This window comes from Ranitomeya imitator, chromosome 2, assembly GCF_032444005.1.
Source record: "Ranitomeya imitator isolate aRanImi1 chromosome 2, aRanImi1.pri, whole genome shotgun sequence".
Lineage (NCBI taxonomy): Eukaryota > Metazoa > Chordata > Amphibia > Anura > Dendrobatidae > Ranitomeya > Ranitomeya imitator.
In genome coordinates, this window is record NC_091283.1 from 479,470,011 (window position 1) to 479,487,451 (window position 17,441).

Consider the following 17,441-nt stretch of genomic DNA (forward strand, 5'->3'; position numbering starts at 1 on the left):
ACAGCGACGTGGTATACAGCACAGAGCCACGTAGTATACAGCACAGAGCCATGTAGTATATTGCACAGCGACGTAGTATACAGCACAGAGCCACGTAGTATATTGCCCAGTGATGTAGTATATTGGTCAGCGACATAGTATATTGCCCAGTCACGTAGTATATTGGCCAGCCACGTAGTATATAGCCCAGCCACGTAGTATATAGCCCAGCCACGTAGTATATTGCCCAGCCACGTAGTATATTGTCCAGCCACGTAGTATATTGCCCAGTGACGTAGTATACAGCACAGAGCCACATAGTATATTGCACAGCGACGTAGTATACAGCACAGAGCCATGTAGTATATTGCACAGCGACGTAGTATATAGCCGAGCCACGTAGTATATAGCCCAGCCACGTAGTATATAGCCCAGCCAAGTAGTATATTGCCCAGTGACGTAGTATATTGCCCAGTGACGTAGTATATTGCCCAGCCATGTAGTATATTGCCCAGTGACATAGTATATTGCCCAGTCACGTAGTATACAGCACAGAGCCACATAGTATATTGCACAGCGACGTGGTATACAGCACAGAGCCACGTAGTATACAGCACAGAGCCATGTAGTATATTGCACAGCGACGTAGTATACAGCACAGAGCCACGTAGTATATTGCCCAGTGATGTAGTATATTGGTCAGCGACGTAGTATATTGCCCAGTCACGTAGTATATTGGCCAGCCACGTATGTCACAGGTTAAAAAATAAAAAATAAACATACTCACCTAACGATCCGAGGGCCCCTTGTAGTTGAACATACTCCCATTCTGGTCGCTGCTCCTCAGCGTCCCGTCTCCCCGCCTCCTGGGATCCAACGGCGCTGTGCCGATGGGCGCGTGGCTGCCGCCATCTTCCGTTCCCAGGATGCTTTGCGAAATTACCCAGATGACTTAGCGGTCTCGCGCTGGGAAAGGAAGATGGCGGCAGGCGTGAGCGGACAACGGAGGGTGAGTATAGCAGTTTTTTTTTACTATTTTTAACATTACTTTTTTTTACTATTGATGCCGCATAGGCAGCATCAATAGTAAAAGGTTGGGGACACACAGGGTTAATAGCCGCGGTAACGGAGTGCGTTACCCGCGGTCCGTTACCGCCAGCATTAACCCTGTGTTAGCGGTGACCGGAGGGGAGTATAGAGAGGGCGCCAGGGACAATGACTGCGGGGAGCAAGGAGCGGAGCGCCGAGGACACTGCGGGGAGTATGGAGCGGAGCGCCGGGGACACTGACTGCGGGGAGCATGGAGCGGAGCGCCGGGGACACTGACTGCGGGGAGCATGAAGCGGAGCGCCGGGGACACTGACTGCGAGGAGCATGGAGCGGAGCGCCGGGGACACTGACTGCGGGGAGCAAGGAGCGGAGCGCTGAGGACACTGCGGGGAGTATGGAGCGGAGCGCCGGGGACACTGACTGCGGGGAGCATGGAGCGGAGCGCCGGGGACAATGACTGCAGGGAGCAAGGAGCGGAGAGGACACTGCGGGGAGTATGGAGCGGAGCGCCGGGGACACTGACTGCGGGGAGCATGGAGCGGAGCGCCGGGGACACTGACTGCGGGGAGCATGGAGCGGAGCGCCGGGGACACTGACTGCGGGGAGCATGGAGCGTAGCGCCGGGGACACTGACTGCGGGGAGCATGGAGCGTAGCGCCGGGGACACTGACTGCAGGGAGTATGGAGCGGAGCGCCGGGGACACTGACTGCGGGGAGTATGGAGCGGAGCGCCGGGGACACTGACTGCGGGGAGCATGGAGCGGAGCGCCGGGGACACTGACTGCGGGGAGTATGGAGCGGAACGCCGGGGACACTGACTGCAGGGAGTATGGAGCGGAGCGCCGGGGACACTGACTGCGGGGAGTATGGAGCGGAGCGCCGGGGACACTGACTGCGGGGAGCATGGAGCGGAGCGCCGGGGACACTGACTGCGGGGAGTATGGAGCGGAGCGCCGGGGACACTGCTGCGGGGAGTGGAGCGCTGGGGACACTGACTGCGGGGAGTATGGAGCGAAGCGCCGGAGACACTGACTGCGGGGAGTGGAGCGTATGGAGCGGATCGGCGGGAACACTGACCGCGGGGAGTAAGGAGCGGCCATTTTCTTCCGGACTGTGCCTGTCGCTGATTGGTCGCGGCACCCATGACAGGCAGCTGGCGAGACCAATCAGCGAATGAATGACCATGACAGAAGGACAGACAGACGGAAGTGACCCTTAGACAATTATATAGTAGGTGCGTACCTATAGCGACGGATATAAATATTATACACACAAGTACTTATATCTTCACACTAGTCAGTCAGTCTCTAACCTGGCAAACCTGCCCTCATTTTCTATAGCCTGCAGCTTCAATAAAAAAGCAAGCCGGCCACTTTGTTACCATGCCAACAGATTAACGTTACCTTCCTACTGCCTGTGGCTATATAAATCCAGTCACATCTTTTTCCTTCCCTCCCAATAATTAGGTTTGAGACAAATAGTAAACAATAACATAGAACAATAATCCTAAACGTACTTAAAACCACGTTAATTGTCGCCGAGCGGTTCAAACCCTTGCAGCAGGCATTGAGCTAAACAGCCTGGAGGGAGAGTCAGGGGCCTGATGGAACCCGGAAGTGATGACGTGTGCCGGGAAGAGTGGAGTCAGCCTGGGAGCGTAGGCAGCTGATTGCCGATCAATACATAGTCGATTACCGAGCGCCGGTTGGCGACATTCAGGATCCTGAGCCATGGAGGCTCTTTACCACCAAAGTAACAAGTGAGTGTTAGTGTCAGGTGCAGGAAGACACAGCGGCCATTGCTCCACAGGACACATGGCTGTCAGCACGGTGTTATTACGGATGGTTATGTAATATGCCACTGTTGTGCTTATTACTATCAGTTACACGTTATCTGACCATTAATATTGTATAACATGCCTCTAATAGGTAATATATTGTTTTTTGTGTTACCGAAGGACAATTTAGGATAAGGCCGCTTGTATTTTGGCCTCGTTATGTGGACTTTCCGTATACTTACTAAGGTTAAAGGGGTTGTCCATTTTTGGGGGGAAAGTTTATATATTTTAATTACTTAATTTTAATGTAATTAATCATTTAATTACTTAAATAAATGCATTTGGGATTAAACATAATTTTTGCAATTGGATTTAATTAAAATTAAGATTTCATTTCTGAGTAGCTTAAAAAAAAAACCAAGTAAGAGTCACAAACTCTCCTGTCAGAACGAACTCACTGACAGATTCTCAGCCAACTCACTATGCAGCCAGCAATAAGTGGTGCAAGCAAAACTGAGGCTCTAGAAGACAAACTGTGCAATATGTTTAATGGAAACCAATTGTAAAACTGATTTGCGGCCCCAATTGCAGGCATTTTAGCAAAAAACCCCAAAATGTCCTCCAGGATGGACAACCCCTTTAAATCTCACCCTCCAAGCGAGGCACTATGGGCAAATTGTTTTTCCCTAATCCCAGATTTTTTTGCAGGTCTTTTCATGCAATTGTCAAATCAAAGTTGGAACTGTTGTGGAGTGATCATACACGATTCTACTACAATGTGGCCACATTAAGGGGTTTTCCAAGAATTCATTTTTTTTTCTTCTTCTTAGGTTTGTCTAGGTTAAGGGTAGAAAATCTGCTACATTTAACAGTTCTGTGACCACAATACGTTTTTCTGACGCACAATTTTTCAGCATAAAAATTACAATTGATCCTCACTCGCCCATTGCTGTGTTAGTACCAGATCTGCTCTGACCTCGGTCTCAGTGGTAACATCATGTATTCAGCACTTAACTATAGCAGGGTGTCTTGATGTCACCACTGCGGCCGATCAACAAATACCAGGAGCTGTGGTAGAAATTCATCCCTGGAGCAGTCCTGCCTCATGGGCATGGCATCTCCATAACTCGATATGTGATGGAACATACCATAATTTGTATGAACTTGTGATATAATGTTACCCCATAGATTTCTATGATCAGTTATCATATTTGCGCTGCTGTTCTAGTTTATCCAAGATTACCTGGAAACAACTGTAGCAAACTCGAAGCTGTGCAAAGTATTAGGTCGGTCCATCTATTAAGCCTCTGGATATTAACGGATATTAATATTTCCATTCACTAACAGCCAGCAGTGGTCTTGAAAATGGTTAAAAAAAAAATTACATGAAAAACTTATTTTAATGAGTTACTCATATTCTTTCTTTAGACATATCCATGAAGTTCAGAGTCAGATGGGACGGCTGGATTCGTGTGACAAACAATCTGTACATCGTAAGTATTACTATCCAGTAGTAAGGCTGGGTGGACATTGGTGTTTCTGTTCTGTTAGGAACAGGAGAAAAAGCTAGTTAGACCCTACTGACACACGAGTTATAGAGAAGGCCGAAAAGTGGTGACCGTGCTTGTGTGTATAGAGAAGGCAGAATAGCGGTGAGCATGCGTATATAGAGAAGGCAAAATAGTGGTGAGCGTGTGTGTGTATAGAGAAGTCAGGATAGCGATGAGCGTGCGCTTGTGTATAGAGAAGGCAGAATAACGGTGAGCGTGCATATGTACAGTATAAAGAAGGCTAAATAGCGGTGAGCGTGTGTATAGAGTAGACAGATTAGCTGTGAGCCTGCGTGTGTGTGTATAGAGAAGGCAGAATAGCGGTGGGCATGCGTGTATAGAGAAGGCAGAATAGCGGTAAGTTTGCGTGTATAGAGAAGGCAGAATAGCTGTGAGCATGCTTGTAGAGAGAAGGCAGAATAGCGGTGAGCATGCTTGTAGAGAGAAGGCAGAATAGCGGTGAGCATGCTTGTAGAGAGAAGGCAGAATAGCGGTGAGCATGCTTGTAGACAGAAGGCAGAATAGCGGTGAGCATGCTTGTAGACAGAAGGCAGAATAGCGGTGAGCATGCTTGTAGACAGAAGGCAGAATAGCGGTGAGCATGCTTGTAGACAGAAGGCAGAATAGCGGTGAGCATGCTTGTAGAGAGAAGGCAGAATAGCGGTGAGTATGCTTGTAGAGAGAAAGCAGAGTAGCGGTGAGTATGCTTGTAGACAGAAGGCAGAATAGCGGTGAGCATGCTTGTAGACAGAAGGCAGAATAGCGGTGAGCATGCTTGTAGAGAGAAGGCAGAATAGCGGTGAGCATGCTTGTAGACAGAAGGCAGAATAGCGGTGAGCATGCTTGTAGAGAGAAGGCAGAATAGCCGTGAGCGTGCGTGTGTGTATAGAGGTAGCAGAATAGCGCAGAGCGTGTGTATAGAGAAGGCAGAATAGCGGTGAGCGTGTGTGTATAGAGAAGGCAGAATAACGGCGTGCGTGCGTGTATGGAGATGGCAAAATAGCAGTCAGCGTGTGTGTATGGAGAAGGCAGAATAGCGGTGAGCGTGTGTATGGAGAAGGCAGAATAGCGGTGAGTGTGTGTGTAGAGAAGGCTAAATAGCGGCGAGTGTGTGTATAGAGTAGACAGATTAGCGTTGAGCCTGCGTGTATGTATAGAAAAGGCATAATAGCGGTGAGCGGTGTGTGTAGAGAGTAAGCAGAATAGCGGTGAGCATGCTTGTAGAGAGTAGGCAGAATACATGGAGGTGCATGCTCTGCTCCCAAGTGCCGGCGCCAGAGCTTGGTTTTAACATGCGAGACTCACACGTATTTCTCTCAAGTGAAAAGGAGCCCTTAGTGTAGATTTAAGACTTTCATATGGAGCATTAAATAAATCCCACTCTATCTGTACGTTTGGGAATCACTTGTACCTGTTAGTATTAGACTTCCGCCAGGCTCTGACCATATTTATGCTGACTTGTTCTTTATTAGTCCTAGAAAACGAGATCCAAGCCAGAATAGACCAGATCTTTAGTAACCTGGAGCGTCTGGAGATCTTGTCTAGCAAAGAGCCGCCTACCAAACGGCAGAATGCCAAACTGTGAGTAATCGGGGTATCCACTGTGTAATCTATTGGGAAACCTTATTGAAGGGCCACATTTCTCAGGAAAGAGTGATCCGACATTAAATACTCCTGCTTTCCATGGCTAGCACTCATCCCTGTTCTAATCTTATCCGCATGTTCACACGTCTTTATTTTTTTTTGTTTTTGTTTACAGTTCCTTTTTTTATTTCTGCAACCAAAACCTTCTCTTGGCAGTAAAACCACTGCTTTTTTGCTGCCTTCTTTCTACAGTGTACGCTAAATGATGTTAGTTTAATTCAGCAAAAACGCAGAAAAACCTGCTTGCTGCATTTTTTTTTTTTTTTGCTGCATTTTAGCAGTTCTTCATTGTGTTCTATAGATAAAAAAAGGAAAGAATCAGAGCTCTCAAATTCAGATTAGAAAATAAACAAGCGTGTAATGAGATTTACAATATCGTACCATAACCAGAGAAGCTTCTGTTCTGCAGCAAAAAATGTAAAAAAAGAAGCTACATGTGAACATAGCCTGATAATAGGAGTTGCAAAACTTTCTGACAAAGAGGAAAAAAAGACAAACAAGCACTAATCTGAAGACAGATGCAAAATTTCTGGGACTGGAAAATAGTATGTGAATATAATGGTTCCAGGTTAGGAACATATTGGTTCTTACATCCTTAGAAGACGTAAAGGGGTATTCCTATCTCAATATGTAGTAGGTGTAATGATAATATTAGTGAATACTTCCAATTAGAAATGTAGTATAGTTCTTCTGATAAGCTATATCACTTATCCCATGTGCAGACCATTGCAACAGCTTAGGTACCCATGGTTACAGTCATGAATAGTGACAGCTGTTAGTGATCATAACTATGGATACCAATGCAAGGCCCTGCACATGAGGTAAGTGACATAGTGAATCAGAATAACTATACTACATTTCTAATTGGAGGTATTTGCTAATATTAATATTATTACACCTTCTACATATTGGGATAGAATCTTGGAGATGGGAATACTCCTTTTTAACTTTAGACATCATGTGTTGTCTGCTTGGATTGGTCTACATGTGAAGTCAGCCATGACAGAAACAAGCCTATTCGTCATGTTACAATAATGCTTTCAGAACGTACGGAAGAGTGGATCTCATTAGTTTCTTTGTGTACATTTTTCTGGCTGCAGCATTCGTACATTGCTCCCAGAAACGCTGCCACTCCAGTCCACAGGTCACATGTGGTACTGCAGCTTTGCACCATTACGGAGACCAAGTTGTCTGCTGTGTATGGATAATGTGAAACCTGGGCCAATACCTGTGACTCTCTGATCAGCCATAGTTTAACTGATAACCATTTTCTCCGGCTTATCAAAAAATGAAAGGGTTTAAAAACTTAAATTTCCCATCGTGAAGCGGAAACTTGAATCATTTCTTTACACATCGTTGCTTCAGTCATCCTAATTATTTTTTTTTATGGTTTCAAATAAGAAAAAAAAAATCCCAGATCCTATCTCCTGTAATAACCTAGACTTCAAAAAGGTAGAAAATGCTTCCGAATAATAATTTACTAAAAAGAAAAAAAAAAAACAAAGGAGGGGGGGGGGGGGTAAGGCGCAAGAAGTGAAATAGTTGTGAGGCTGGCATGCAGACCCCCCTCCTCGGATTCCACACACACCCCAGGGCGTTCTTGGGAAGCTTTTAATTGAAGCAGGTCAGAGAAAGGGCACAGAACAGGTTTCCTGTGGACGGTTTTCTGATCGTGATTCTAGTTTCCATATTGAGCAGGTATATACCTCTGTTAACCCTCCCTGTACCAAAGGCGAATATTGGATGTAACCCAAAAAGGTCAGCGGCCTAGATGACGGACGGCGACAGGTTTGGTGTCAGTGTATGCAGTGAGAGCTTTTACCCGCAGGGGGCGGTATAGATCGCCTTTGGTTTGTAAAGGGCGTCCCATTGACCTACATGAAGGCACGCTGCTCCCTTCGGAATCCTCATAAATAATTTGCATTCACAGAAACCGCACAGCAGCCAAAATACTTCAAGGGATTGGGCAGGATTAGAAAACGTGGACAACCCATTCTCAATTGCTATAGTCCTCATTATAAAATACCCACCGCCTGTACTTCCCTTTGGTCCTGTTCCAGCGATGGTGGCATTGGCTCTCCTGGGACTTGGTGCAGTCGCAGCTTTAGGAATGACAGTTCTAGCCCTCCCGATACTTGCTTGACGTTTTGTCACGTGAGCCCTGCAGCCAATCAGCGTCCGCTTACTTCGGATGAAACTGATACCTGGAAACAGTGAGAGCTGGGGCTGCTCTAAGATTCTCGCGAAGGACGTGAGTGAATCAGCCACTGATTGGCTGAAGGGCTCACTGTAGAATAAATGGCTCATACTTTACTACTTTACTTTCGACAGGAGAGTGGACCAGCTGAAATATGACGTGCAGCATTTACAAACAGGACTACGAAATTTTCAGCATCGGCGTTACACCCGAGAGCAGCAGGACAAAGAGCGAGAGGAGCTGATGACGCGCTCTTACACCACCAATGTGAGTTTACATCCCCACTGACATTTAGCTCCATGGTATCCATGAATTCTGTTGCCATTAGACTCAGTAGGCACATACCCTTATACATTAAATGCTCTGCCGATCCCGCCGAAGACTTTCATACAATGTATCCACTTTTAGCTTTTTTTTAAAGGGGTTATACAATATAATAAAAATATGGCTGCTTTTTTTTTCCAACAACAGTGCCACATGTGTTCACAGGTTGGCTGTAATATTGCAATATCACTCATTTCAAAGCAGCTGAGCTGCCATAGCAGGCACAGCCTATAGACAGGTATTTGTGGAAGAAAGCAGCCATGTTTTCTTAATCCTGTGCAATCCTTTAAACTTATTAAATATGTCTATAAAGGTTCAAGCCAGCGGGTGTTGAAGGCTTTCATCAATCAGAACTGCAGATTGAGGGCTTGCAAAATAATTTAAAGAGCACCTATTACTAGTCTTGGGTTTCTGATTTTTTTTTTTTTTCTTGAAGTGCCGATGTCGTAATGTAAGTTCCCTGCCCCTACTCTCATACTTACCAGCCGCCATCTTCACCTTTTATCCGCGCTGCTGTGGTCAGGTTGTGACCAGCAGTTTGTGACCTGCCGGATCATGCCAGTGTTTCCTGGAGCAAGCTGGAAGTCACTTTTCAATGCAAGTATTTGAGAACTTCTTTGTGGCTCTTATAGACTTCCATTGAGAGCTTGTGATCGTCACCTCTGAATTCCGGTTAATCAGAAGTTGTGGCTACAAGGTGGCGGCAGCAGAAAAGCTGAAGACGGCGGGTGCTGATCATCTAAGGCAGTGTTCCCCCTCAACTCCAGTCCTCAAGGCCCACCAACAGGTCATGTTTTCAGGATTTCCTTAGTATTGCCCAGGTGATGGAATTAATGCCTGTGCAGGTGATGCAATTATCACTCAGGCAAGGATATCCTGAAAACACGTTCTGTTGGTGGGCCTTGAGGACTGGAGTTGGGGAACACTGAACTAAGGTGCTGAGATCTGTAGCACCACTCCAGTGCCGAAATAAATGGGGAAAAAAATGCTTTAAGTGATTTAAGAAGAGTGGGCTGCCTGAGGCTGCTGATTTTTGTAAACCTTCCCTCTGAGCAAAAGTGGTTGCAAAGGTCCACACTTTGTAGCAAAAGTTGAGTTGGATCCCACAAGCCTCTGCGTCCCTTCTCGCTGTGAAAGTATGAGACCTTGAGATGACACTTGAGATCTCACACTGTCACAGTTAGCATAAGCCACCAGAACAATGGCTGAGAGCTTGTTGATAAAGAATCAGAATTTTAGTAAGAACTTTCTGAGCTGCAGATTTTGTAGACCATCTGAAGGTAAACAAGAATTGATCATTCTTAAGGCCTCCATACACATTATACTAAAGTCACCCGAACCCGCCAATATTGATGGGGTTGGCCGCCAGTCTAATGTGTATGGGAACCTCCTAAAGGATCGGCATGGTTAGCTTCTGACAGCCGATCATCTTGTTCTCCTGCGAAATACACTGCTGCTCTCTCATAGAGAACACAAGAGCATTTGGCCGAGTCAGAAGGGAGAGCCGTTGGCCAAACAGTCGTTCAGCTGACTGCTACCTAATGTGTATCGGGCCCTTTAGATTTCCTAGAAGGGACTTTAAGAACAAATGTTTCTGTTCTGATCCCCAAACAGAATGCAATATACTCTTGGAGAACCTACAGCAAGTGTTACATTTTCCTGCAGCGCCACTTTAAGCAGTAGACCACTCTCTACTCAATCGGTTGTCCCTCAGCGCATTACTCAGACATATCTAGTCTTCTAGAGCAAGAGACGCTCTTCGTAGCCTTTTAGATGGGTATCCCAAATAGGCGCCCCACTACAGCTCCACTATGGGGTGTTTGAAACATGATAGATATATAGATAGTTTTTTTTATTTTATCTTTTTATAAAGAAGACGACAGACCCTTTAATTTCCAAACTACATTCCACATCACATTCAGGTGGACAGCAGACATAATTTGGAAAGTATGGAAAAACTATTGAGAATTAAGATCTTTTTTTTTTATGATGTTTATACTCCGGGACGTGGTGACGGCTTGTTTAATGGTAATTACAACGATTTTTGTTCCTTTTTAATAACACATAACCACTGGGGTCACCCCCTTCCCAATTTCTCACACAGGATTCAGAAACCTCAATACACATTGATGAGACCCTTCAATTTAATTCGTCCGTCCGTAATGCTCACCAAGGGATAGACGACCTTCTGGGGAGTGGGACCACTATACTGGATGGGCTGAGGGACCAAAGGAAGACCTTAAAGGTGGGGAATCAGTAGGGACAGGAAAGATTAACGACAGTGAGCTGTAAACCACGCACACGCTGCTCTGTATGGCCTTCTCCATGTTTGGTGTCAGTGATGTTCCTGAGACTGCTCAGAGTTAGAAAAAGCTACTTGCTTTGTTTTCCACAGAAACAGCGCCACTCTAGTCCAATGGTTGTATCTGGTATTGCAGTTTCTGCCCACTTACCGTATATACTCGAGTATAAGCCGAGATTTTCAGCCCAAATTTTTGGGCTGAAAGTGCCCCTCTCGGCTTATACTCGAGTCAAGGTGGGTGGCAGGGTCGGTGGGTGAGGGGGTGAGGGCGCTGAGGCATACTTACCTGCTTCCAGCGATCCTGACGCTCCCCGCCTGTCCCACGGTCTTCGGTGCTGCAGTTCTTCCACTGTTCGGCTGCAACGGTGCAGAGCACTATATGGGGCACAGCTATGGGGCAATAATGAACGGTGCAGAGCACTATATGGGGCACAGCTATGGGGCAATATGAACGGTGCAGAGCTATGGGGCAATATGAACGGTGCAGAGCACTATATGGCAGAGCTATGGGGCAATATGAACGGTGCAGAGCACTATATGGCAGAGCTATGGGGCAATATGAACGGTGCAGAGCACTATATGGCAGAGCTATGGGGAAATATAAACGGTGCAGAGCATTATATGGCAGAGCTATGGGGAAATATGAACGGTGCAGAGCACTATATGGCACAGCTATGGGGAAATATGAACGGTGCAGAGCACTATATGGCACAGCTATGTGTCAATAATGAACGGTGCAGAGCACTATATGGCAGAGCTATGGGGAAATATGAACGGTGCAGAGCACTATATGGCACAGCTATGGGGAAATATGAACGGTGCAGAGCACTATATGGCACAGCTATGGGGAAATATGAACGGTGCAGAGCACTATATGGCAGAGCTATGGGGCAATATGAACGGTGCAGAGCACTATATGGCAGAGCTATGGGGCAATATGAACGGTGCAGAGCACTATATGGCAGAGCTATGGGGAAATATGAACGGTGAAGAGCACTATATGGCACAGCTATGGGGAAATATGAACGGTGCAGAGCACTATATGGCAGAGCTATGGGGAAATATGAACGGTGCAGAGCACTATATGGCAGAGCTATGGGGAAATATGAACGGTGCAGAGCACTATATGGCAGAGCTATGGGGAAATATGAACGGTGCAGAGCACTATATGGCACAGCTATGGGGAAATATGAACGGTGCAGAGCACTATATGGCACAGCTATGGCGGAAATATGAACGGTGCAGAGTACTATATGGCACAGCTATGGGGCAATAATGAACGGTGCAGAGCACTATATGGCACAGCTATGGGGCAATAATGAACGGTGCAGAGCACTATATGGCACAGCTATGGGGAAATATGAACGGTGCAGAGCACTATATGGCACAGCTATGGGGAAATATGAACGGTGCAGAGCACTATATGGCACAGCTATGGGGCAAGAATAATCTATTTTTATTTTTGAAATTCACCGGTAAATGCTGCATTTCCACCCTAGGCTTATACTCGAGTCAATAAGTTTTCCCAGTTTTTTGTGGCAAAATTAGGGGGGTCGGCTTATACTCGAGTATATACGGTAAGTAGGGCTGAGTGGTAATACTGCACACAGTCGATTAAACAAGTGCAAGTAAGTTGAACCTTTTTATTTAGTCCTGGTCTGTCCATTAATGTAACTGTTGTGTTCATCTAAGAGACACTACTCCAGTAAGAAATCACATCTTTTGGCGGGTAGCAAAAGGTAGTTTACGTAACCATGATCCTTCAAAGCTGTCCCATAAAAATAAGGTCCTTCCCTATTTTGCTTTATATCCTTTAGGTTTTAGTATCTTGCTTGTGGCTACAGCGGACAGTTCTGTGTCTGTTCTCCTGCCACATGGCTTCATTGCTTTTGAGATTAAGGAGAATACGTCAGCAGGTTTTTGTTATGTAATCCAAGAGCTGAGTGATATAGGGGCAGAGACCCATTTCCAGCAAAGTCACTGGTCTGCATGCTGTCATTTTAATAAAATCACTGTTATCACTTCTGCAGGTCTAGCAGTTCTCTGAATGCTGAACCATGTATAACTTCGCCCACACCACTGATTGACAGCTTTCTATGTACACTGTGCATAGGCAGAAAACTGAGAATAAGTGGTAGGGGCGGGTGATACAGTAGGACTACATGGCAACAGACAACTAGTCCTCTAGTGACAACCTCCTGCTGATAAAACACTGATTTAATTGAAATTTCAAAAAGCAGAACAGTAAGTGAGGCAGAGCTGGAATCAGGGTCTCAGCCCCTATATTATGCTGCTCTCAGATTACATAGCAAAACCTTCTGACAGGTAACCTTTAACAATTGCAGGAATTGTCTTTCAATCTTTCAACCTCTTGTTTTGAACATCCCGCTGTCATAAACTGGGAGATAAAATGCAGTATATCAGTGAGCGTAGAGACTGCCCTAGATGCCCTGTGGACCCCTATCTGCCACCATCCCCCTTTTCTCTTTTGATTAGTAGGTCTGTCATGGTGTCAGTCCTTTGTCACACCGCAACGTAGATGTCTCGCCGGGCCTACTAATCAGAGGAGGTGTTGGCAATAGCGGCAGGTAGGAGGAGGGTCGCAGGGCTCTGATCTGGTGGCCGCTGACTACTGACGTGGCTGCCAGATCAGAGTCCTGTGAATCTTTACGTAACTGTACTCCTGGCCTGGGAGTTGTTTCCCAATTAGTGCATATCACCCGTATTAATCTTGAAGGGGTTTTCCAGCAGCTCTTCACTTCCATATTGGATGCTAGGGTTTGCTGCTGGTGAGCCGCTCTTTGGACCCTTGGCAGGTATCATTCATGCCAAATAGATATAGTCCTAATAATAATTACTGGCCTCGTGCACCATGCCTTCCAAGGGGCTGACATATGCCAAGGCCGCATCAGCCACTTCCACTGCTCCAATACCGGACCCAGTCCACTGCAAAGATTGCTTCTCTTCCCATTAGAATGTTATCATTTAGTGGTTTACCAGTATGTGGAGCTCTATATCAGAAAGCCTTGACTGCTGGCTGTTTTTGGTATTGCAACTCAATTGAAGTGAATGGGGCTTGGCTGCAATACCACACACAACCTGTAGACAGGTGTGGTGCTGTTTCTAGGAGAAAGCAGCTATGCTTATCTGTTCCTGTGCATCCTCTTTAACCTGCTCAGTCTTTTGTCACCTCTGGAGCTAAGTGGTGCCCCTACTAAACTAGCATCCATTTTTGGCTAGATGACTCTTCTTGCCATTGGGGAATAGGAGTGATGGGCATTGTTGCTTAGATTTCAGATTCTGATGACTATATTTCTGTGATCTCTTCTGTGTCCTGTCACCTCTTATCATGTATGATCTTGCTCCAGAGTAACTCCATATCTTCCCCCGTTTGTCACTCCTCACTTTCCTTCCCCTATTTTTTTGTGTTGCCTTTCCCTAGGGAACCCAGAAGAAGATCCTGGATGTTGCAAACATGCTCGGCCTGTCCAACACGGTTATGCGTCTGATTGAGAAGCGAGCGTTCCAGGACAAGGTCATCATGATTGGAGGGATGCTGCTGACCTGCCTGCTCATGTTTCTGGTCTTTAAATACCTGACGTGAGATGGAGGATTAACAATCTGTTTCCTGGACTGTGCCTCGGCCGACTCTCTGTGCTTTTTCACCCCCCGCCCCCCCCCATTGTACGCTGTGAAATCTCAGTAAAGGCAGAGGAAGGAACGTAATTTAAGGAAGAACGCAGACTTTTAACAAAGACATTTAATGCTTTACGAACTAGAAATGCTGGTGTTCTTTTGTGTATTTAATACGGTCTCTTAACTGCACATTGTCTATTAAACCACGTGACGCCATGCAGCGCAGTGACACGAAGTGTGGACTAATAGCCTGGAGCGGCTGGCTCAGTGACATAAGGACAGTGATCACAGCCAGGTATACACAGCATTCCTGTCTGTGATCACATAGGCCTCTTGGACTCGGGGGGTATTTGCTGCACATTAGCTGCAATTTTCTAGTGAAAGCCATATTTGTCACAAGTGGATTTTGTTACAGATTTGTCTGAGGTGTGAGGACAGCTGATCAGTGGGGGTGCCAGGTGTCCGAAGCCCACCAATCTTCTCCAGAGGAAAGATCATCAGTATCAGGCTGGGGTCACACTTGCGAGTGTGACGCGAGAAACTCCCATGAGTCTCTCGCATCAGTACCAGGCACTGCTGCTGGCACTTGGAACCAGAGCGTGTGGCTGCACAGAAATACATGCAGCCGCACGCAGCGGTCCTGAGTGCCAGCGGTAGTGGCAGGTAGTGATGTGAGAGACTCGAGCGAGTAATAGTAATGGACATCCCCCTTTAAGTAACAAGACTCCTGCCCTTATGACAGCTCTTCCTGTCTCTATGGCCGGTTCCCAGGTCTGAGTGTGGACTACTGTGCACGGACAGGACACTTGTCTGCTAGATCCAAACTTTAACAGCCTCTTAGACAGATACGAGACTGTCTGGTTCTGGTATTGCAGTCCGTACCCGGGACATGAAACACGGAGGTAGAGGACCTGCCTTCATTTTGCATATTAGTCTCAAGAAAAGGGTATTTGAGCTAATACAAAACTGTTCTAAGCAAAAATATTGGTATCATCTATAGCAACTAATCAGATCACTTCATTAATTTCCAAATGTAATAAATGTTGATTAGTGACTATGCGCATTATTGATCTGTTACGGTTTCATGCTCGGTGCTCAGTGTGAGGATTGAGGTCTCATCCAAATTACCATGTGGAATCTAGTGTGGACACCATTAAAGACTGGGTGGATTATTGGCAATATCTTAGTGTTTGCTTATCCAGGTCAGAGCTCTTTTCTAACATAAGGCCGACGTCAAACATGCATATTTCACGGTCCATATATGAGTTGCAATCCAAATTACATCCTCATCGATGCAGATCAGGCTGTAGCTTCGAGGGTATTGGCGACCTTGCACGGCTTGTGAACTAAGCCCTTCTGAACCTGGCCTTGGGCTGGTTTCACACATCCAGGGACAGACCGCAGTGTATGTACAGGCCACGGGTATCCATGCATGCCTTTCTGGTTGTTCAGTCTCGGTCAGGAGACCCACTGACTGCTCATACATCGTGTTATGTACTCAGACCTTGATTCCCGCGTCTGCGAAATCAGCCTAATCAAATAATTAGTGTTGATAAAGGGGTTAAATCGACTAGATCCTACAAAAAGAATATGCACCAGAGAAGGTGAATGTGCAGCTGTACATCTGACAACTGGTTATTGATCTAAGGTAAGGAGGACACAGTCATTGAAGCGGGGGGTTCACATCCTGAACCCTTATTTATGCTTGGCATGGATATGTGTGTGTGAATACTGCTATATTTGCTGCAGCTGAATTGTGCTTGTGATTAGTACACGAGCTTGATTCTCATTCACAGGGCAATATGGGTGCCATATTTGTTTTTGCACAAATCATGTTTGTTTTGTTTTTTTAATTGGTGTGTTTTGTAGCAGTTTATCACATAATACAGGTCCTTCTCAAAAAATTAGCATATAGTGTTAAATTTCATTATTTACCATAATGTAATGATTACAATTAAACTTTCATATATTATAGATTCATTATCCACCAACTGAAATTTGTCAGGTCTTTTATTGTTTTAATACTGATGATTTTGGCATACAACTCCTGATAACCCAAAAAACCTGTCTCAATAAATTAGCATATCAAGAAAAGGTTCTCTAAACGACCTATTACCCTAATCTTCTGAATCAACTAATTAACTCTAAACACATGCAAAAGATACCTGAGGCTTTTATAAACTCCCTGCCTGGTTCATTACTCAAAACCCCCATCATGGGTAAGACTAGCGACCTGACAGATGTCAAGAAGGCCATCATTGACACCCTCAAGCAAGAGGGTAAGACCCAGAAAGAAATTTCTCAACAAATAGGCTGTTCCCAGAGTGCTGTATCAAGGCACCTCAATGGTAAGTCTGTTGGAAGGAAACAATGTGGCAGAAAACGCTGTACAACGAGAAGAGGAGACCGGACCCTGAGGAAGATTGTGGAGAAGGACCGATTCCAGACCTTGGGGAACCTGAGGAAGCAGTGGACTGAGTCTGGTGTGGAAACATCCAGAGCCACCGTGCACAGGCGTGTGCAGGAAATGGGCTACAGGTGCCGCATTCCCCAGGTAAAGCCACTTTTGAGCTACAGAGAAGCAGCACTGGACTGTTGCTAAGTGGTCCCAAGTACTTTTTTCTGATGAAAGCAAATTTTGCATGTCATTCGGAAATCAAGGTGCCAGAGTCTGGAGGAAGACTGGGGAGAAGGAAATGCCAAAATGCCTGAAGTCCAGTGTCAAGTACCCACAGTCAGTGATGGTGTGGGGTGCCATGTCAGCTGCTGGTGTTGGTCCACTGTGTTTCATCAAGGGCAGGGTCCATGCAGCTAGCTATCAGGAGATTTTGGAGCACTTCATGCTTCCATCGGCTGAAATGCTTTATGGAGATGAAGATTTCATTTTTCAGCACGACCTGGCACCTGCTCACAGTGCCAAAACCACTGGTAAATGGTTTACTGACCATGGTATTACTGTGCTCAATTGGCCTGCCAACTCTC

At 45.9% G+C, this 17,441-nt stretch overlaps 1 protein-coding gene across 2 annotated transcripts; it reads left to right on the forward strand.

Annotated features, from left to right (window-relative positions):
- Positions 1–2,650: 2,650 nt before the first annotated feature.
- GOSR2 (golgi SNAP receptor complex member 2) lies at positions 2,651–15,514 on the forward strand. Of its 2 annotated transcripts, XM_069751332.1 has the most exons (6): positions 2,651–2,788; positions 4,235–4,299; positions 5,829–5,937; positions 8,332–8,464; positions 10,626–10,766; positions 14,266–15,514. In XM_069751332.1, exons 1-6 carry the CDS (start codon positions 2,760–2,762, stop codon positions 14,425–14,427), a joined length of 639 nt encoding a protein of 212 aa, XP_069607433.1. In that variant the 5' UTR covers positions 2,651–2,759; the 3' UTR covers positions 14,428–15,514. The 2 variants fall into 2 exon arrangements, with proteins under 2 accessions (XP_069607433.1, XP_069607434.1); XM_069751333.1 differs by lacking the exon at positions 10,626–10,766.
- Positions 15,515–17,441: the final 1,927 nt, after the last annotated feature.

Excerpts from the sequence above, each read along its gene's own strand:
- GOSR2 (XM_069751332.1), top strand. The coding sequence starts at position 2,760 with ATGGAGGCTCTTTACCACCAAAGTAACAA. Across the intron at positions 2,789-4,234 it reads CTTTACCACCAAAGTAACAA|ACATATCCATGAAGTTCAGA; the intron begins GTGAGTGTTAGT and ends TTCTTTCTTTAG. Across the intron at positions 10,767-14,265 it reads ACCAAAGGAAGACCTTAAAG|GGAACCCAGAAGAAGATCCT; the intron begins GTGGGGAATCAG and ends GCCTTTCCCTAG.